At 41.5% G+C, this 21,678-nt stretch overlaps 2 protein-coding genes across 5 annotated transcripts; one reads left to right on the top strand and one right to left on the bottom strand.

Moving 5' to 3' along the window:
• The first annotated feature begins 1,853 nt into the window (after window positions 1–1,853).
• LOC110499125 (endoplasmic reticulum membrane sensor NFE2L1) lies at window positions 1,854–13,706 on the top strand. 3 transcript variants are annotated; one of them, XM_021576049.3, is made up of 6 exons: window positions 1,854–2,111; window positions 3,639–4,475; window positions 9,387–9,605; window positions 9,700–9,792; window positions 9,903–10,049; window positions 10,131–13,706. In XM_021576049.3, the coding sequence occupies exons 2-6, from the start codon at window positions 3,921–3,923 to the stop codon at window positions 11,508–11,510; spliced, it is 2,394 nt and encodes a 797-aa protein (XP_021431724.3). In that variant the 5' UTR covers window positions 1,854–2,111; window positions 3,639–3,920; the 3' UTR covers window positions 11,511–13,706. The 3 variants fall into 3 exon arrangements, with proteins under 3 accessions (XP_021431724.3, XP_021431725.3, XP_021431723.3); XM_021576050.3 differs by having other exon boundaries at window positions 1,944–2,854; XM_021576048.3 differs by lacking the exon at window positions 1,854–2,111 and adding an exon at window positions 2,497–2,854 and having other exon boundaries at window positions 3,919–4,475.
• Window positions 13,707–13,865: 159 nt separating this feature from the next.
• Window positions 13,866–21,286, bottom strand: LOC110499126 (chromobox protein homolog 1). Of its 2 annotated transcripts, none has more exons than XM_021576051.3 (6): window positions 20,817–21,286; window positions 19,744–19,830; window positions 15,337–15,562; window positions 15,041–15,203; window positions 14,863–14,957; window positions 13,866–14,595 (listed from the first exon to the last, which is right to left on the bottom strand). In XM_021576051.3, exons 2-6 carry the CDS (start codon window positions 19,799–19,801, stop codon window positions 14,451–14,453), a joined length of 687 nt encoding a protein of 228 aa, XP_021431726.1. In that variant the 5' UTR covers window positions 19,802–19,830; window positions 20,817–21,286; the 3' UTR covers window positions 13,866–14,450. The 2 variants fall into 2 exon arrangements, with proteins under 2 accessions (XP_021431726.1, XP_021431727.1); XM_021576052.3 differs by having other exon boundaries at window positions 15,337–15,514.
• Between the last annotated feature and the right edge of the window lie 392 nt (window positions 21,287–21,678).

Here is a 21,678-nt window from a genome sequence, read left to right as displayed (position 1 = left end):
TACTGTAAAAGCAGGTGAGCTGCTCTTTTCGGACATTTTCTGGTGTTTTGTGCTGAAAAACCAAGCGGGTTGAGCATAAAACATCAACCCTGTTACCCATGCAGTGCCTTTGGAAAGTATTCAGACCACTTGACTTTTTCAACATTTTGTTACAGGACAGCCTTATTCTAAAATGTATTAAATATTTTCCCCCCTCATCAATCTACACACAGTACTGCATAATGACAAAGGGAAAACAGGTTTTTATAAATGTTTGCTAATTTATAAAAAAAATTAGAAACATAAATACCTTATTTCCATAACTATTCAGACCCTTTACTATGAGACTTGAAATTGAGCTGCATCCTGTTTCTATCGATCATCCTTGAGATGTTTCTACAACTTGATTGGAGTCCACCTGTGGTAAATTCAATTGATGGGAGAACCTTCCAGAAGGACAACCATCTCTGCAGCACTCCACCAATCAGACCAGATGGAAGCAAAATATTGTATTTTTCTTCTCTATATTGAATACATAATTTAAACATTCACAGTAAAGGTTGGAAAAGTATGTGAACCCCTAGGCTAATTGGAGTCAGGAGTCAGAGAATCTGGAGTCCAATCAATGAGACGAGATTGGAAATGTTTCTTGCTATTCACAAGAAGCATTGTTTGATGTGAACCATGCCTCGAACAAAAGAGATCTCAGAAGACCTAAGATTAGGAATTGTTGACTTGCATAAAGCTGGAAAGGGCTACAAAAGTATCTTTAAAAGCCTCGATGTTCATCAGTCCACGGAAAGACAAATTGTCTACAAATGGAGAAAGTTCATGACTGTTGCTACTCACCCTAGGACTGGTCGCCCTGCAAATATAACTGCAAGAGCACAGCCGCAGAATGCTAAATAAGGTTAATTATTTTTTAATAATTAACTGTTTACCATTTGCCTTTTTCTGTTTACCATTTACCATTTTTTATTTAGAATGTCTGTGTACCATTTCCAATTTTCATATATTTTTTTTTTTTACTTTTAAATTGAATTGTGTCATGAATCATGCACAGTGATGTAGTGTACGAGTCAGGCTTTAAAGACCCAGTGCAGTCAAAAATGGGATTTCCTGTTTTTTATATATATTTTTACACACTGTGAGGTTGGAATAATATTGTGAAAATTATAATAATTCCCTTTTAAGTGTAAGAACTGTTTGAAAAGACTGCCTGAAATTTCAGCCTGTTTGGCTGGGATGGAGTTTTGGCCTGCCTGGGGACATCGCTAGGCAGTAAATTTGTCAATAGAGAAAGATTGTTTCAAACCTCTCTACCAATAACAGCTAGTTTTCAGTTTTCCCCTCCCCACCCAGACCACTCCCAGACAGTCCTAGCAAAATTATTACTTGAGAAATTGTTCTTTGCAAAGAAGCTATTTGTTTGTTTTCAAATAAAATTGTAAAAAATTATCACAGCAAGGTACTTGTTATCCAGAAATGATTAAATATTGAGATAAAACGGTTGCATTAGACCTTTAAAATAAGAGGATGGTTAGAAAATAGTGGAAAGGAAAATACAATTTTAAGAAACAAACATGGAATAAAATGTTTCACAAAACATGTTGTTACACAGGCATAATAGCCTAGGCATAATGGTGAAACCAGTTTTTCACTTTCTGTGTGAATTATTCGATAATTCATAGGCAGCTCATCCTAATTCTCAAATGATTTGGAAGCGTGTAGCCCACAGAAATCGACTCATTTTATGGAAAGGTCTGATTGTTGTATTCAATTTCCATAATTTCTCAATCTTAATATGACATGAAGTAGTTTTTTTTTTAGACTAACTGAATAATTAATTTTTGAAGCCAGCCGATTAAATTCGAGGATTTTCACTGCGGTGATGTAAACATGCGCCTACGCATGCTCTTTGGGAAGCGTGTTTTGGTGTCAGATGCGCCGCTGTTAGCTAGCCTATGGAAATATTGTCAAGTCATGGTGGGCCATTCAATGGGGGGAGAGGGTGGATAATGACATTGTGTAATGCTAATAAAACATATGAGATAACTCTTCTGAAATCAGATAATGGTTATAGAAGGTGGCCGACTTGTGGGCATACAGGCAGATGTATAACATCTCCACGCGTAAGTATAAAATAGGTTTTTAGCTAGATAGCTAACGTTAGCCGACTAGCTTTGGTAGATAGCCAACGTTGGCTAGCAGCATAACGTTAGCTTGTAGCTAATTGCGCTTGAATGTTTTGGACAAGCGACGTGAAGTAGGCGGATGCATTATCTGCTTATTGTGTGTACGTTTAGTTGAGATTGGCAATGCAACACATTGTTTTAAAATACATAGTAACAGTTAGCGAGCTAACGTTACATTTGAGCAATTTCTCCTCCCCGTTGCTGTCACCTCAACATCCCGCCCCCATCTTTTCCCCATTGGTTAACGTTTCTGAGAATCACACGTTATGATCGAATCCTTGGTTTGTGAATGGTTCACCAGCCTGCCAGTCATCCCTGCGCCACTTGTTGCTAGGGAGGTTGCTTGATATCGGAAATGAGCGCTATCAACACTTCCCTCTGGACGATAAATACCGGTGGATGCTGGCTACGATGTTGTTAGGCTGCCTACTTTTAAACATTGACAGATATACTGATGCATCGTTTTTATTGCTATTATTTTAATGTAATTGTGTATGTGTGAGTGACACATCGGTGAGCTGCAGATCTTGAAAAGAAAATGGATGAGAGGGAGACTGATAGGGATGGGAGTCATGAAGCGTAGCTACTGGAGGAGAACCCGAGACCCTCCCTCTTTCACCTTCACATCTATTCCTGTTATGCACTGGACTGGGTGATGCATTTCAGTTGTACATTGTCAGGTTGGCATGTCAAATTGGTCTTCTTGAATTGGGGTTGAGGTAGTGTGTTCTCTAGAGAGAGTGGTTTTCAAACCTCTCCTCAGGGACCCCCAGTTAACAATTTGATTGTAGCCCTGTACTAGCTCGCAAGGGCTTTATGATTCGTTGACAATTGGAATCAGGTGTTCTTTCTTTGGAATATATCAAATACATGGAACAGCTGGGGGTCCCCAGGGAGATGTTTGAACACTACTGCTTTAGGAAGTGGCGACATGATGGTTTGCTTTTAAGGAGTGTGTGTCTATTGTTCCCTCCCATAGAAATATGTGGAATATGAGTTTGTTTTTGCATTCACTGGTAGTGCATATGCTAGGTTTATGGTTGTGAGTTTAAAGTTTAGTTTGATTTGGCTATTCATGTTGGTTATCATTGAATTTGGTCATCTTAAATCGTTTGTGGCTGACTGCCCATTGTACACGTTTGAGGAAAAGCCTGTTTGTTTCAACATCTGAGGCCATACTCACATTTCATCTTGTCCGAACAATGTTTGATGCATTCAGCTTCTGTTATGTCATGTAATATATTCTTTTGACATTATGTAATGTCATGTTTTTATATATATTTTTACTGTGAAATCATACTGTAGTACACAGCTTAGGTTGGAGGACATTTAACCTAACAATTAATCTAAGCTTGTTTACTCAACAAATTCACATTTCTTTATCCTGTCATACGTTTTTTTTTTAAAGGCATCAAGGTTTCATTTGGCCTTGATCTCTCTCTGTCTGTCTGTCTGTCTGTGCAGGTATGGGAGGACTTACTGATGGGGAAGACCAAAGCCTGACCTAGAACACGGTTTACCCTTTGACTGATATTGGGCGCACATACAAGACCACAGAAACCCTCTCTATTCACATTTTAAGCTAACTCTGCAAAAAGAGAAAGTCCCTCTTCTGTCATATCTGCAATTGTCATACTTTCATTGTTTATCCCAGTCTTTATCTCAGTATTAACTATTGCGCAACGCTAGTTTGTCCCCTGTTAATTTTTTACTTTTTTACTTCACTTTTTGTTCCTTTGTAAAGCAATGCTTTACCTGAAAAAGTACTTCACAGAGGGCCTGATTCAGTTCACCATCCTCCTGAGTCTCATTGGGGTGCGGGTGGACCTGGACACCTACCTGAGCAATCAGCTGCCCCCACTGCGGGAGATCATCCTAGGTCCTAGCTCGGCCTACACCCAGACGCAGTTCCACAACCTCCGCAACACGCTGGACGGGTATGGCATCCATCCCAAGAGTGTGGACCTTGACCAGTTCTTTACCACCCGCCGGCTGCTGAACCAGGTGCGCCAGCTGGATCGCCTGTCAGTGCCCAGTCCAGAGCTGAGCACGTGGCTGGTGCACCGTGACCCTGAGACTGTGGTGTCCGCCGCCAGCCAATCCAGCCCCAGCATCACCCTGGACAATGGAGCCGGCCTGGAGGACGTGAACACCTCCGAAACCCCGACCATGAGGGGTGGTGGCGGAGCGCCTGAGTCCACCTACAACCCAAGTGGAGAGGACAGCAACCTGGGAGCCGTGGCCCCTGAGGACAGCCAGGAGCAGCGCAACAGGGATGGCAATGATGACCTCACCAAAGAGGTAGGAAAGCCTGAGTAGAGGTGAGATCAAGGCAAGCTGGGGCATGGCACTTCTATTGTATTGTACAGGGAGGGATATGTTACTAGGAGGAAATAGGCCTACTTCTCAGATGACTGTATTTAGCTGTCTATCAGAGACGCCTTTATGTGTGAACCTTGATAAATCACCATTTTAATGAAATATCATTATTTCTGCCATTATTGTGTAATGTGTTTTTTGCATCATTGTAATGTCCTTCCATTAGAATCATCCTTGCCCCTAATAGTCACAGGACCACCAATTGGAGGCAGTGGTTTTGGGTGACACTAAGCCATTGTTAAAGTAGAATTAACTAAGTCTCCAAATGAATCACATGCTTTTATGGTCATTAAGTGGCTACGGTTGCATTAGTGGGCTTACATCAGGGATGGGCAACTGGCAGCCCCCGTGTGTGTGTGTGTGTGTATATATATATATATATATATATATATATATATATATATATATATATATATATATATATATATATATATATATATATATGTATGTGTGTGTGTGTGTGACACACACACACAGTGAGGCAAAAAAGTATTTAGTCAGCCACGAATTGTGCAAGTTCTCTCACTTAAAAAGATGAGAGGCCTGTAATTTTCATCATAGGTACACTTCAACTATGACAGACAAAATGAGAAAACAAAAATCCAGAAAATCACATTGTAGGATTTTTAATGAATTTATTTGCAAATTATGGTGGAAAATAAACTTTTGTTATTGACCAAATACTTATCTCAATACTTTGTTATATACCCTTTGTTGGCAATGACAGAGGTCAAATGTTTTCTGTAAGTCTTCACAAGGTTTTCACACTATGTTGCTGGTATTTTGGCCCATTCCTCCATGCAGATCTCCTCTAGAGCAGTGATGTTTTGGGGCTGTTGCTGGGCAACACAGACTTTCAACTCCCTCCAAAGATTTTCTATGGGGTTGAGATCTGGAGACTGGCTAGGCCACTCCAGCACCTTGAAATGCTTCTTACGAAGCCACTCCTTCGTTGCCTGGGCGGTGTGTTGGGGATCATTGTCATGCTGAAAGACCCAGCCACGTTTCATCTTCAATGCCCTTGCTGATGGAAGGAGGTTTTCATTCAAAATCTCACGATACATGGCCCCATTCATTCTTTCCTTCACACGGATCAGTCGTCCTGGTCCCTTTGCAGAAAAACAGCCCCAAAGCATGATGTTTCCACCCCCATGCTTCACAGTAGGTATGGTGTTCTTTGGATGCATCTCAGCATTCTTTGTCCTCCAAACACGAAAAGTTATATTTTAGTTTTATCTGACCAAATGACATTCTCCCAACCTTCTTCTGGATCATCCAAATGCTCTCTAGCAAACTTCAGACGGGCCTGGACATGTACTGGCTTAAGCAGGAGGACACGTCTGGCACTGCAGGATTTGAGTCCCTGGCGGCGTAGTGTGTTACTGATGTTAGGCTTTGTTACTTTGGTCCCAGCTCTCTGCAGGTCATTCACTAGGTCCCCCCGTGTGGTTCTGGGATTTTTGCTCACTGTTCTTGTGATAATTTTGACCCCACGGGGTGAGATCTTGCGTGGAGCCCCAGATCGTGGGAGATTATCAGTGGTCTTGTATGTCTTCCATTTCCTAATAATTGATCCCACAGTTGATTTCTTCAAACCAAGCTGCTTACCCATTGCAGATTCAGTCTTCTCAGCCTGGTGCAGGTCTACAATTTTGTTTCTGGTGTCCTTTGACAGCTCTTTGGTCTTGGCCATAGTGGAGTTTGGAGTGTGACTGTTTTGAGGTTGTGGACAGGTGTCTTTTATACTGATAACAAGTTCAAACAGGTGCCATTAATGCAGGTAACGAGTGGAGGACAGAGGAGCCTCTTAAAGAAGAAGTTACAGGTCTGTGAGAGCCAGAAATCCTGCTTGTTTGTAGGTGACCAAATACTTATTTTCCACCATAATTTGCAAATAAATTCATTAAAAATCCTACAATGTGATTTTCTGGAAAAAAAATTTTCATTTTGTCTGTCATAGTTGAAGTGTACCTATGATAAAAATTACAGGCCTCTCTCATCTTTTTAAGTGGGAGAACTTGCACAATTGGTGGCTGACTAAATACTTTTTTTGCCCCACTGTGTATATTAGTAACTCAGTTGGGGTCTCAACTTAATAGGTTGAGTTAGAATAGTAGAATACATAAAGTGCAATTTTGAAATTTGGTCGTCCATCAGCAGTTTTTCCACGTATGTCAGTCACTGCCATTCACTCAATTAGCCCATGTTAGCCAATTAGCCCAAAATTTTACTTAAAGCCTCAAAGACTAGGGCTACAGTTGCCCATCCCTGCTTACATGATCTGAAGTTCCATGATTTTCTATGAAATATGACCTATAATTAATTATAATATGATTGAAATGCTTATCTTTTGGAAGGAAAGTTTGTTAAAAAAGCAGATTTTCTGTGTTGGAATGGTGTGGGCATGCATAACCCAACAACAGGATGTTGCCTAGGCCTATACCCGTCATGAAAAAATATTCATGCCAGTGGACTGCTGATTGGTCAACTCATCCTCTATGAGGAACTAGCATGTCTGTTTGAGACACACATTTGATGTGGGTTGTGTTTTTTTTCCCCCTCCAATTTATGCTTTGGCCACAAGAGTACAGGATGAGTCAACAACATTATTTGTGTATGCGCTAACTGAATATGAGCTTTTAAAAGTGAGATTTTGACAGGACAGTTACTTGAGGATGAAAATATCGAAATATAAAACCTACAGTATCACAGGTATAGGCATCCTTGATTATTGCACCACAGTCAAGTACAGTACCATCAAAGTATTCATACCCCTTGACTTATTCCATGTGTTATATACAGCCTAAATACAATTTTTATTATATATAAAAAAAAATTCTCACCCATCTATTCACACTACCCCATAATGAAAAAGTGAAAATGTTTTTTTTAATATTATTTAAAATGAAATACAGAATTATCTAATTTACAAAATGATTCACACCCATGCGTCAATATGGCAGCAATTACAGCTGTGAGTCTTTCTGGGTAAGTCTCTTAAGAGCTTTGGACACCTGGATTGTACAATATTTGCACATTATTCTTTTAATAATTCTTCAAGCTCTATCAAGTTGGTTGTTAAGCCATTTTCAAGTCTTGCCATAGATTTTTTTTAAATAAAATGTTACCCCTTTTTCTCCCCAATTTCGTGGTATCCAATTGTTAGTAGCTACTCTATCTTGTCTCATCGCTACAACTCCCGTACGGGCTCAGGAGAGATGAAGGTTGAAGGTCATGCGTCCTCCACAACCCAACCAAGCCGCACTGCTTCTTAACACAGCGCGCATCCAACCCGGAAGCCAGCCGCACCAATGTGTCGGAGGAAACACCGTGCACCTGGCAACCTTGGTTAGTGTGCACGCCGGCCCGCCACAGGAGTCGCTGGTGCGCGATGAGACAAGGATATCCCTACCGCCCTAACCCGGACGACGCTAGGCCAATTGTGCGTCGCCCCACAGACCATCCGGTCGCGGCCGGTTACAACAGAGCATGGGCGCGAACCCAGAGTCTCTGGTGGCACAGCTGGCGCTGCAGTACAGCGCCCTTAACCACTGCGCCACCCGGGGAGGCCTGCCATAGATTTTCAAGCCGATTTGAATCACAACTCTAACTAGGCCACTCGGGAACATTCAATATCATCTTGGTAAGCAACTCCAGTGTGTATTTGGCCTTGTGTTTTATTGTCCTTCTGAAATATTAATTTGTCTGTTGGAAAGCAGACTAAACCAGGTTTTCTTCTAGGATTTTGCCTGTGCTTAACTCTATTCTGTTTCTTTTTATCCCCAAAAACTCCCATTCCTTGCCGATGACAAGCCGATGACAAGCATAATAACGTGATGCAGCCACCACCATGCTTTTATGAAGAGCTTTTATGAAGAGCGGTACTCAGTGTTGTTGGATTTGCCCCAAACACAACGCTTTGTAATCAAGTTAATTTCTTTGCCACTTTTTTTGCAGTTTTACATTAGATCCTTATTGCAAACAGGATTAATGTATTGTTGCGTAACTACAAAGTTGTTGATCCATCCTCAGTTTTCTCCTGTCACAGCCATTAAACTCTAACTGTTTTAAAGTCACCATTGGCCTCACGGTGAAATCCCTGAGCGGTTTCCTTCCTCTCTGGCAACTGAGTTGGGAAGGAAGCCTGTTATCTTTTGTAGTGACTGGGTATATTTATACACCCTCCAAAGTGTAATTTAATAACTTCACCATGCTCAAAGGGATATTCAATGTCTGCTTTTTTTTATTTTTACCCATCTACCAATAGGTGCCCTTCTTTGCGAGGCATTGGAAAACCTCCCTGGTCTTTCTGGTTGAATCGGTGTTTGAAATTCACTGCTCGACTGAGGGACCTTACAGATAATTGTATGTGTGGGGTACAGAGATGAGGTAGTCATTCAAAAATCATGTTAAACACTTATTTCACACGGTGAGTCCATGCAACTTATTATGTGACTTGTTAAGCAAATGTTTACTCCTGAACTTATTTAGGCTTGCCATAACAAAAGGGTTGAATACTTATTGACTCAAGACTTCAGCTTTTAATTAATTTGTAAACATTTCTAAAAACATTATTCCACTTTGACATTATTGGCTATTGTGTATAGGCCAGTGACTCATCTAAATATAATACATTTAAATTCAGGCTATTAAAAAATATATATATATGTTGAAAAAGTCAAGGGGTGTGAATACTTTCTCAAGGCACTGTAGTTCTCTCCTTGTGCTTTTTATTTTGAATTAAGTTGTGTAAGACAAGATGTTGTGCAACTCAATCAAGGGGGCTCTTTTCTTTGTAGTCCTAACATATTTTTCACATCATGGATTTTTCAGGACATTGATTTGATTGACATCCTGTGGCGACAGGACATCGACCTTGGCGCGGGACGGGAAGTGTTCAACTATAGCAGTCGCCAGAAGGAGAGTGAGGCGGAAAAGCCCAGCCCAGAGGAGGAGGAAAGAGCAGAGGCACAGGAGAGATGGAGGAATGGAGTGAACCTTCAAGAGGCTCAGCCTGTGGATGGAGAGACCGGGGAGAGCATACCAGAGCAGGTAGCTAAGGGAACAGATTGTGTTCATGATCTTGTGTGTCCACTGTAGTTGATAGTAAAGGGAGTGACCTCTGTGCTGTCTGCTCCTCCCCCAGATCCTAGGCCTTGGCTCTCAGACCTCACTGTCCCTGCAGGAATGTCTAAGGCTGCTGGAGGCCACCTTCCCTTTCGGAGAAGAATCTCCTGAGGTAAAGACATTTGCATGCTGTTTTATGATATTACAAATGCTAGATTAACATTATAGTCTATGGAAATCCAAAAATAATTGTGAGACTTTTAAAGGTAAACTTCTTATCAGTTTCCAGCCCCTGTAGTCACAGCTGAGTCTGCGGTGGCCAATGAAGAAGCTCCATCCACATCTCTGGGCCTACCACTGACTCCCCCGTTGCCTCAGTTGGACCTGGAGCAGCAGTGGCAAGACATCATGGCTATCATGGAACTACAGGTTTGTACGTGTGGTTTAATCACAACTGTTTCTCCAGTAAAAAAAACTACATTTTTCTTACAATTTTTTTCTCTTTTGAAGGAAATGGAGGTTAATAACACCTCAGACAACTCCTTCCTCAGCACTACTTCCAACAGTACCAATACCAGTGGCAGCACAAGTGAGTCCGGCTCAGTTGGAAGCTTTGGACTTACTCGTTCCTCCACCCTTATTCACCAAGATGTCAGCCTTCGCCAGGCCTCCCTCCCTAGCTGCAGCCAGGACTTTCCAACACTTTTCAATCCAGAGATGGATGCCACTAGCACCCCACGGACCCCCTTGCTTAGAATGTCCTCTAGCAACTCCTCCAACGTCAACTCTACATTCGGAGCCACCAACCTGACTGGACTCTTTCTCCCACCGCCTCTGAACAGCACCAACAACATCACTTGCACTCCAGTGTTGCCTGATCCCTTCAGCACTATGCTGGAGGTGTCTATGCTGGATGAGATCAGTCTGCTGGACCTGGCAATGGAGGAGGGCTTCAACCAGGCCCAGGCCTCTCAGCTGGAGGATGAACTCGACTCGGACTCCGGCCTCTCCCTAGACTCCAGTCACAGCCCGGTCTCACCGAGCAGCTCTGAGACCTCCTGCTCCTCCGCCGCTTCCTCCTCCTCCACCTCTGCCACCTTCTCAGAGGAAGGGGCTGTGGGATACAGCACTGACTCGGAGTCAGCTGCCGTGGAACCAGAAGAAGGTGCTGTGGGGGGCTACCAGCCCGAGTTCAACAAGCTCTGCCGCATGAGCTACCAGGACCCCTCCCAGTTCCATGGGCTCCCTCAGCTCGACAACATCAACCACAATCACACCTACAATTTACCACTGTCTTCATCGTTCGATGAACACCTAGAGCTACCGATTCCCACTGGCAAGAAAATGGGCCGTGAGAAGCAGTCAAAGCTTAAGCCACAACAGGATTTCCTGGACAAACAGTCGAGTCGCGATGAGCGACGGGCTCGGGCCATGAAGATCCCCTTCTCAAACGAGAAGATCATAAATCTGCCTGTGGAGGAGTTCAACGAGCTTCTGTCCAAGCACCACCTGAGCGAGGCCCAACTGGCCCTCGTCCGCGACATTCGTAGACGTGGCAAGAACAAGATGGCGGCCCAGAACTGCCGCAAGCGCAAGCTGGATACCATCATCAACCTGGAGCAAGGGGTGCACGACCTGCGCCGTGACAAGGCGCGGCTGCTGAAGGAGAAGATGGAGTTTATTCGCTCCATCCGCCAGATGAAGCAGAAAGTGCAAAGCCTCTACCAGGAGGTGTTCACCCAGCTTCGGGATGAGGAGGGCCAGCCCTACCCCCCCAGCGAGTACTCGCTCCAGTACAGCGCCGACGGCAGCGTCCTGATCATGCCCCGCACCATGACAGATCAGCAAACCCGTAAGCCCGAAAAGAAACAAAAGGACAAAAAGAAGTGAGGAAGCTGTTGCCTTTTCTTTCATTTAGCTAAAATCACTAAGAAAGATTTCTGCAGATGCAAGAGAGGTCTTTTTTCCTTTGAGAAGATTCTTGTGAGGAGAAACTGCATTGTTGACTACTTTTCCTGCATTAGGTTTTTTCCTTTTCTTTTGTGGTTCCTGTGTTTTCTCTGGGAAACGACTTTGAAGCAGAAGTTCTTAATTTGAGTACTGAATTTTCATTGTTTGGGTGGAAAAAAAGGAACAAACAAGGAAAAGAAGGGGTTGAAAGAGTTCTCTGGATCTTTGGCACCAGGCCATGTTATTACTTCATGTTATGAAGTGAAGGGAGTCGTATCAAGTGAAGTCAGAGTTAAAGGAAAAACTAACATTAAGTCAACGTGAAACTGGGTGTAAATTCCGGTCCATTGTTAGTCAGCTTTGAACGGATTGTTAAACCGATTTTCTTGCTTGGGCTTTGGAGTGATTGGTGGAGTGACTGTTTCTGGAGTAAGTAGAAGTTGCACATGTAGAAGAAAGCTAAGACAGGGCCTGGAGATGTCAAAGGTTAAGATACCAGTGGGGTAAAGCAAGTCCATCATCCAGGATACCATTATCTTAACAATACCGCCGATACTAACCAAATGTGTTGTGCACTTCACTTGTACTCTAAGCAAAAGTCTAGCTAGTCTGACTGCACTCATTCAAAATGTGTTTATTACAAATACCACCGGTTTTGACTGGCCATTGACTTTGAGTCCCTTTGCTGTAGAACTAGGACACTGGAACACAAAAGAGGCTGGGAGAGTAGTCTTGGGCTTGCCACGATGGTGGAGCATGACAAGTATAGGAGATGGAACGCTGAGGAAGAAGGCACACGCTGCGTTACAAATGTATCAGCTTCTGTATATCTATATAGCTCTGTAATTTGTCCTCCTAAGGCTTGGCTGTATGCATCGTGCCGTGTCTCTGGCTATCCGTCTGCCGCAGGTTTAAGGATGAGCTCTGCTGGTAGTCTTTTCGTTTTCCACACATCCTCATACTGTCCAGAATAAGCTAGGTTATAAGTCTAGCTTCATCATGCTGGGTCTACTCCCTGCCCTTATTGCATCACACACTGTTGGTTGTGCCTGTAACCACATTGCAGGAATTTTACAGGCCAGGGAATATTGATTTTGATAGTCGTCTTTGCAGGAAGTATTGTATGAACTGCAACCCTGTGGAAGTGTCCCGTTTTATTACAAATCAAATGCACCCATCTTTACTATCATTGGTTTGTTTCTTGTAAAGTGACAGATGAGCCGTTCGGCTGTCGAGTAATTGCAGTGGTAGCCTTTGAAAGAGTTGTCATTCTATTTGATAGTTACCTGAAGCAATGGACAAGACAGTTGATGAATAACCTAGTTGTCGGCTTTAATAGTCTACGGTCATACGTGTCATTTAGAATTGTAAACCAATTGAATCGAACTGAGTGAACTGACAAGGATAATATGTGAAGTGAGAGCCTTGTTTTCGAATGCCTTTGTTTCACAAGCACATTTCTAAATTTGAGGGTTTTGAGAACAAAGGGTTATTGGACTGTTATCAGAACATTAGAAGTGCTATTGCCTGAGCGTATGTGTTTTTTGGGGTCAAATTGTGTTTTAGCATGTACCCCGAATCAAAAAAAGACTAGGCCATTTATTAATGCAACAGGAATAGCTGTTTAAAGAGAATGAGTACATTTGTGAACCCCAGATCTACAGTGAAGGATGGGAAAGAACTAAGTCGCTGCACTGATGAGTGTCCTATGTTCTTCATCCACATAACTTTCATAGTTCTTGTCATCATTACCCTGTGAGGGGAGCCAAAGTAAAAAATACTTTTTCATGCAGTACTAATACTTTCGCAGGGGGGAAAAAGTTGCTGTCTCAATTTAAATGAAGTTGTTTGTTGTCGCACTTCAGAAAACATTTGATATTTAAGACGTGCAAACGTTCACCTGCATTGCAACACAATGCAAAGCCCATTTAAGTTATTACTTCTTAGTGCTGCTTTTGTTAATGGTCTTGTTTGTTCAGTAAATATTTTCTCCTTTTGTCATTCTTTTCTGTAGTTTGTCTGCATTTTGCACAGCCCCTGCTTTGGTTATGTATTTTCTTTTGGTTTACTTTTAAATAATTCCTGGCAATCTGGGATTGTTATTTTATTGATTAATAAAGTGTTTATTTTCATCTGTGACTGCATCATTTGCATGATTTAATAATGAGGGGAAATGTGTCCATTTGGGGGGAATAGAATATCTGATCATTAGGTTTTGTGAAGATAAATACATGCCTTAATGTATCCAACTATTTACACAAATTTGGAGCTTAGGCTCTGTCAGTATGAGACCGATGACAATTGTAACAAGTTGTTTATTCTCCAAAAACAGACAAGCAAGTCCTGTTTATGACATGTTAGAATAAGATGGACAAATGAGCAAAGTTTAAAAAAAACATGGTTTTCAAAAATGTGTTACCTCAATACACTAAAACAGTCACAAAATGAGCAAAGATTAACATTGTTTTGCACTATAAGCTACAAAACATTTACATAAAACTAAATGGCACCGTTGACTTGTTTACAAGACAATGAATGATAACATTTCCACCAGCCTACACAGTAATGTACAAGGCCTAGACCTCTTAGTCAACTGCCCTGTGAAAATGATCTTGTAGTGTCCAAATGGTCACTAGAGTGAATCTTAACATTTAACACTGCATTATACATTTTTTCCAGGGTTGTGATTTCTCAAGAGAACCCATAGCCTGTATTGACTTTGGTCATATCCAGAGATTTTAACCTGATGGGTGATATTAAACCAAAAAGGGAGTCCATGTGCTGTCGTGCTTGTCTCAGACCCTTTGCCTAGAGCCCCATAAGCCCTTGACACTACCTCTACAGTCTTCAGAACCAGCTTGATACCTCTCTCCAAAACGGCTAGTTCTTGTCGTCCTTCTTCTCCTCCTCCTCTGTGGGGTAAGAGTGCCACGTGAGCCGCTCCTCATAGAAGGATATGACCACCTGTGGACACTTCACGTTTGCTTCCTTAGCTGGTACCAGGTCTGCTTCATCTGAGTTTTTCCTACAAGAACAGGCCGTGTAGAGAGAACCACGAGTTGGATGAGTACTTAAGTGGATTGTAGTGGCGCTATGAAATAGGTTAGGATGCACAGAATGAAGAGATTGAAGGCAATGGATCTACTTTTTTTTATTGATGCATAGGCATGATAAATAACACGGTTATGTGAATTGACAGGTACATTGACTTGCGACTGCTGCATGATTAGGTCTAGTAGCATAAAGGTTTAAAAAAAAATCTAATGAATAGGGCAGTAAGGGCTATACAAACCATTTCATTAAGAACATGAGTTCTCCAGTGGAGTCAGTGGCGCCAATAATCCTCTCTGGGTCCAAACCTCGAGTGAAGCCCCTTAGTTTCTCTGGCTAAAACACAGGGCGAGTGTCACTCAATGTGAAAAAGACTAAATGATTCCATCTGTGTACACGCTTCTGTCTTTAGGACTTACGTCGTCTTTTTTCTTCTTGGGTCGACTTTCCTCTCCTTCCACATTAGGCTCTGCAGACTTCCTCTTGCCTACAGACTCATGAGCGGATTTCTGTTTCTGCAGAAACTGTGCAATTAGGTCGGGACAGTCCAAATTATCCTCTGGCTCCCATGTGTTGTCATCACTGAAGAAACAAAAGCAGTGTTAATTAAGCCAGAAAATGGCATTGGAGTGAAAGAGGGGTTTTGTTTGGTCAATACAAGCATTCCACATACGGATAAAAAAAATATATATATATCTGTATTGTGTAGACTCACTCCGAAAAGCCTTTCCACTTAAGAAGGTACTCCACTCTCCCTTTCACCACCCTTCGATTCAAAACTTTCTCCACCACATATTCGTCTTCCTCTTCCTCCACGGCCACCACATCCTCAGCCGCCTTCTCCTGTATCTCCTCAGCCGGTGTCGTCATCGTCACCTCAGACTGGGTGGGGGCTGTGGGTGCAGGGGGAATGATGGCTGTGGGTGCAGGGTTAATGGCGGCTGTGGGTGCAGGAGCAGCAAATCACGGCTCCAGAAAACGCCCACTCTGTTGATGGTGGCACTTATACTGAACTGTTCATTAAGGGGGCTAACTCCAGTTGAAACAATAAAGTGCCTTCCGGCCTCTGTTTTGGTAAAAAGCTAAGGGAAGGGGCCTGGAGAAATGTAACCAATCTTAAATTTATAGACAGCGCTATGGTTGCAAGGACTGACCACCCAATATATAAACATGATAGTTTTGAGGCTATACATTTACTATGTTTACAAACATTGGAGAAAAACAAGCATATTTTGGGTTCTGATGGGGTCCGACAGCTTAACTGAGTTAAGGAGGCATTCATAAGTTATTCTTCAAGAATGAATGTGTATTCAGTCATGACTGAAATTATTGGCACCCTTGATAAAGATAAGCAAAACAATCCTGAGCAATATTGTATGAAAAAAAAGGGAAAGATTTTGTTTAACAAGTCATAAAAAAAAGTCTAAAAGATAGGAGTCAGGTTTTCCAGCACCCTCCCCTTGCAAGGATAACGGCACCAATTATTTTTCTAAAATGTTTGACGAGATTGAAGAACACATTGGGAAGGATCTTAGACCATTCCTCTATACAGAATATTGCTATCCTTCATCTGCGCTTATGGGCGGCCCTCTGATAATTTAAACAATACGTTTTCAATGGGGTTCATATCCAGAGACAGACGGCTATTGCAAAATGTTGATTTTGTGGTCGATTAACCATCTCTTTGTAGAATTTGATGTGTGCTTGGGGTTATTGTCTTGCTGCAAGATCCACTTGCGGCCAAGCTTCAGCCTCCTGGCCAGTGGCGATTTTGGCATGTAAATCTTGGTGGGGCAAACACAAACAAAATGTTGGGGAAGCATGCCAGTAAAACCACTACAAATCACTAAACAATACATTAATTGCACTATAAAGGTGACAAACCGTCCACCAACTGTTAGGGCCTACATAAAGCTGTCCCAACAGCAGTCTCAACACCTTACCGCTGCTACACCTGGCTATCGGCAGAGACTTGTCTGGCAGCGAAACAGTTCATTCAGCCTCATTTACTGCCTTTCAAAAAAAACATAGCTTATATGCCTAGCTTGCTTAAACAAATGTGGTTTCTACTGACAATTGAGATGTACAAACTATAGCATAAGGGGACGACAAGCAGATAAGAGGCAATCTGTAAATTCGATTAAGACATAAGTGAGCTAGGACAGAACCATAGGATAAATAAAGGGGGCATATAAGCAGACAATGACAGCTCTTACAATATTCAATGATTGCAGTAAGCGAAATTAAGAGGAAAATAGACCAAATTATTAGGGTGAGCCACATGAGCTACTAACAGCTTACTACACAATATACACTTAGTATTACTTTCCTTGCTACAGTATACAGTGCCTTGCGAAAGTATTCGGCCCCCTTGAACTTTGCGACCTTTTGCCACATTTCAGGCTTCAAACATAAAGATATAAAACTGTATTTTTTTGTGAAGAATCAACAACAAGTGGGACACAATCATGAAGTGGAACGACATTTATTGGATATTTCAAACTTTTTTAACAAATCAAAAACTGAAAAATTGGGCGTGCAAAATTATTCAGCCCCTTTACTTTCAGTGCAGCAAACTCTCTCCAGAAGTTCAGTGAGGATCTCTGAATGATCCAATGTTGACCTAAATGACTAATGATGATAAATACAATCCACCTGTGTGTAATCAAGTCTCCGTATAAATGCACCTGCACTGTGATAGTCTCAGAGGTCCGTCAAAAGCGCAGAGAGCATCATGAAGAACAAGGAACACACCAGGCAGGTCCGAGATACTGTTGTGAAGAAGTTTAAAGACGGATTTGGATACAAAAAGATTTCCCAAGCTTTAAACATCCCAAGGAGCACTGTGCAAGCGATAATATTGAAATGGAAGGAGTATCAGACCACTGCAAATCTACCAAGACCTGGCCGTCCCTCTAAACTTTCAGCTCATACAAGGAGAAGACTGATCAGAGATGCAGCCAAGAGGCCCATGATCACTCTGGATGAACTGCAGAGATCTACAGCTGAGGTGGGAGACTCTGTCCATAGGACAACAATCAGTCGTAAATTGCACAAATCTGGCCTTTATGGAAGAGTGGCAAGAAGAAAGCCATTTCTTAAAGATATCCATAAAAAGTGTTGTTTAAAGTTTGCCACAAGCCACCTGGGAGACACACCAAACATGTGGAAGAAGGTGCTCTGGTCAGATGAAACCAAAATTGAACTTTTTGGCAACAATGCAAAACGTTATGTTTGGCGTAAAAGCAACACAGCTCATCACCCTGAACACACCATCCCCACTGTCAAACATGGTGGTGGCAGCATCATGGTTTGGGCCTGCTTTTCTTCAGCAGGGACAGGGAAGATGGTTAAAATTGATGGGAAGATGGATGGAGCCAAATACAGGACCATTCTGGAAGAAAACCTGATGGAGTCTGCAAAAGACCTGAGACTGGGACGGAGATTTGTCTTCCAACAAGACAATGATCCAAAACATAAAGCAAAATCTACAATGGAATGGTTCAAAAATAAACATATCCAGATGTTAGAATGGCCAAGTCAAAGTCCAGACCTGAATCCAATCGAGAATCTGTGGAAAGAACTGAAAACTGCTGTTCACAAATGCTCTCCATCCAACCTCACTGAGCTCGAGCTGTTTTGCAAGGAGGAATGGGAAAAAATTTCAGTCTCTCGATGTGCAAAACTGATAGAGACATACCCCAAGCGACTTACAGCTGTAATCGCAGCAAAAGGTTGCGCTACAAAGTATTAACTTAAGGGGGCTGAATAATTTTGCACGGCCAATTTTTCAGTTTTTGATTTGTTAAAAAAGTTTGAAATATCCAATAAATGTCGTTCCACTTCATGATTGTGTCCCACTTGTTGTTGATTCTTCACAAAAAAATACAGTTTTATATCTTTATGTTTGAAGCCTGGAATGTGGCAAAAGGTCGCAAAGTTCAAGGGGGCCGAATACTTTCGCAAGGCACTGTACACACCTCTCTGGTATATTATTTATGCAGCAGCGTACAACTCATTTTTGGACTCACCTTGTTGTGCTCACTTGAACAGGCAGTCTCTCATGGGCAAATTGTCAAACTTTGCCATCTAAGTCTGGCCTCCTCTGGATTTGTGGTGATTTCAAGACAACTGTGTTTACATTTGTTTGTGATAATAACCCCAAGAACATATCAAAATCCAAAAAGAAATGGTTAACTCCCCCCCGACAAAAAAACTACATTTCGCAAAGGCCATCTCAGTCTCTGGACATGAACCCGTTGTAAACCTGTGGTTTGATTTTGAAGAGGGCCGTCCATAAGGCAGACAAAGAATATCAAGGATCTGGGAAGATTCGTAATGGAGGATTGGTCTAAGACACCTCCCAATGTGTTCTCCAATCTCATATTTTAGAAAAAGGCTCAGTGCCGTTATCCTCACAAGAGGGTGCTAGGGTATTGAAAACAGGGGTGCTAATAATTTTGACCTCTTTCTTTTTCTAAATGTATTTTCTACTACATGTTTAACAAAACCTCTAAGCAATTGTATTTGTATAAAATAATTTCACTTTTTTTTTTGAGGATACAACAGCTCAGTGTTTATTATTTATTTTATACCGTTTTTTTTGCTCATCTTTATCAAAAATGGAAGTAGCAACTGCAGATTGTCCCTTTAAAGCCTACAAATGCTAAGTTATATGGCAAGGCTCTCCAACCCTGGTCCCAGAGAGCTAACATCTTGTAGGTTTTCACTCCAACCTCAATCAAACACCTAATACTTATAATTAGCTTGTTGATAAACTGAATCAGGTTACTTACAACTGGGGTTATATTGAAAACCCACAGGGTGGTAGCTCTCCAGGAACAGGGTTGGAGAGCCCTGTTCTATGGCATCTTGTGAGACAAATAGCCTCACCTTCTGAATTGATATACTGTAATTCAGTTAAACAAATGAGAGGTAGATGGGAAACTCACAACACTGAGTGCCACACATAAATGATAAACGTCTATGTTTACCCATTGCTGCAGAAGTATATTTGTAAGTAGAAATAGCAGCTTGAGTTTTGCAAAAACATGTGATCCCTTACCCCACACAGACGAAACAGTGACATTGTATATATGAAATATGAAAAATGTTATAAGACCTTCAGTAAGAGTGGGAGCATCATCATTAGAAGGTTCTGTAATCTCGCTCATACTCATCAGGTAGACCGTGGGACCAACAGTTGTTCCTGGTCAAAGTCAAGAATAGGGCAATGAGGATCAGGAATCAATAAAAGGTAGACAGGAAACAAAATAGCATTGGAGAGAAGGCGAATCATCAGTGGCTACATGTCTATATATACATTTCTTTGTACGTTTTACCCCTTTCTCCCCAATTTCCAATTGGTAGTTACAGTCTTGTTTCCAGTTCTCTATCAGGGGCCCTTTGCATAGGTGAGTAAAAAATAATGTAAGAACTTGGTTATTACAGGTTTACTATGCCTAATGTCACAGTATTTTGTTATTTTGGGGGGTAGATAATTCAAAGGGATGTCCAGCAAGAGACCAGTGCGCAAATTTCAAACATCCAATGAGCACAGCGCTCAATAGAAGTCAAAGACTATGGATAGGTTGGCCACTGGCAGTTCCAATTTTAATTGCCGTGGCAATCATGCAGGAGATGGTGCATTAACACACATTCTTCAATCTGTAAACAATCGGAGGGCTTGCTAGCTACCGCTTACAATAGGAGGTGATACCAAAGTCAAAGATCGTTAAAAAATGATTTGGTCATTTGCAAATGCAAATAATGATCAGTTAGCCAAAGATGGTTTGAAAACTCTCAGTTAGCAGTCTAGCTTGCTGCCTGTGTTTATTTAACTGTTTAACGTTAACTAGCTATTAGCCAGCATTAGAGTCATGGTCAAGGACCAGCAGCGACTCGGGCGAGCTCTCTCTCCACTTCTAGTATACACGCCACTCTCCTCCATATTGATTTAAAAAGAAAACAAAAGCAGCGTTACTACGCTAGCATGCACATGCTTAATGTGTTAGCTATCTAGCTAAGCAATCTAACAAAGACGCAATGTATATGGACATGCATTGTATATTATCTTTCCGTAGCTAGATACAAGCTGTCGCTATATAACAGTAGCTAGAAACTATTTCCCAACACAAATGTGCAGGTAGCTAACGTTAAGAGAGCAAGGATATAATTCATGGAACGTTAACTCACCTCAAAACGAGTTATTCGATAGTGAAAACAGTCTGTCTTTAAATGATGCTGAGACAGAAAAATAACTTGTTTTATATTTTCTTATATAAATCAGTTTCGTTTATTATATTAAATCAAATATGAGCTTGCGTAAGCTAAATAGATCGTGTCCGCCCCCCTTAATGTCCGATTTAAAAAAAAACTACGTTTATACACGTGCATCGATTCCACATTGTGTGGATTTCTCGAAGAAACAAGTTCTCGTGTAGCTAGCTGGCTAGGTTTCTCAGATGCTGTAGAGATTAGCTAGTCGGTCGAGCTGAAGCGTACGAGCGAGGTATCTATCCGCCCCCCTCGAACAACCCAGCATTTTCTTCTGAATGCGAATAATTGTATCCTGTCCATAACAAGAGTGTCGGTGATATAACATTTAACATGAAGGAAAACGGGCGAGTTTGTAATTTAATAAAACTACATTATTTTAGTTTGCCCGGAAACGGATATAACGTCGCGGCTAACGTCTGATTTTATTTAACGGAAATACCTCTCTCTCTTTATTTTTAATTTTTGTATTAACAACAAATCAATACAGAAAGTACATGAGAGAACACAATATATAGATTATATACAATGGACAATCGAGCTAGGGGGTACAATATCACATTACAATTACACAAGGACCTTAAGGGATATACATACACTTACAATTCTAACAGCTTTTTTGTTAGTACAGTATTTAACTGTCTTAAAATACAGTTCAATTTATTTTTGTAGGGTAAGAAAATGTGTTTTGTTGTTTGTAAATTTACATTTGTGTATATGAAATTTGGCCAAAAGAATAATGAAATTAATTACATAAAAATGTTTCAGCTTATTTCTATCG

The sequence above is a fragment of the Oncorhynchus mykiss genome, chromosome 20 (assembly GCF_057628025.1).
Source record: "Oncorhynchus mykiss isolate SJ-2025 chromosome 20, ASM5762802v1, whole genome shotgun sequence".
Lineage (NCBI taxonomy): Eukaryota > Metazoa > Chordata > Actinopteri > Salmoniformes > Salmonidae > Oncorhynchus > Oncorhynchus mykiss.
This window is presented reverse-complemented; position numbering and strand designations above follow the sequence as displayed.

Coding starts and splice junctions, on each gene's coding strand:
- LOC110499125 (XM_021576048.3), top strand. CDS start 2,830: ATGCATTTCAGTTGTACATTGTCAG. Junction 4,476..9,386: donor ATGATGACCTCACCAAAGAG/GTAGGAAAGCCT, acceptor TGGATTTTTCAG/GACATTGATTTGATTGACAT. Junction 9,793..9,902: donor TCGGAGAAGAATCTCCTGAG/GTAAAGACATTT, acceptor ACTTCTTATCAG/TTTCCAGCCCCTGTAGTCAC.
- LOC110499126 (XM_021576051.3), bottom strand. CDS start 19,801: ATGAGTATGAGCGAGATTACAGAACCTTCTAATGATGATGCTCCCACT. Junction 14,958..15,040: donor CCAAGAAGAAAAAAGACGAC/GTAAGTCCTAAA, acceptor CCTGTGTTTTAG/CCAGAGAAACTAAGGGGCTT. Junction 14,596..14,862: donor CTCATGTTCTTAATGAAATG/GTTTGTATAGCC, acceptor CTGTTCTTGTAG/GAAAAACTCAGATGAAGCAG.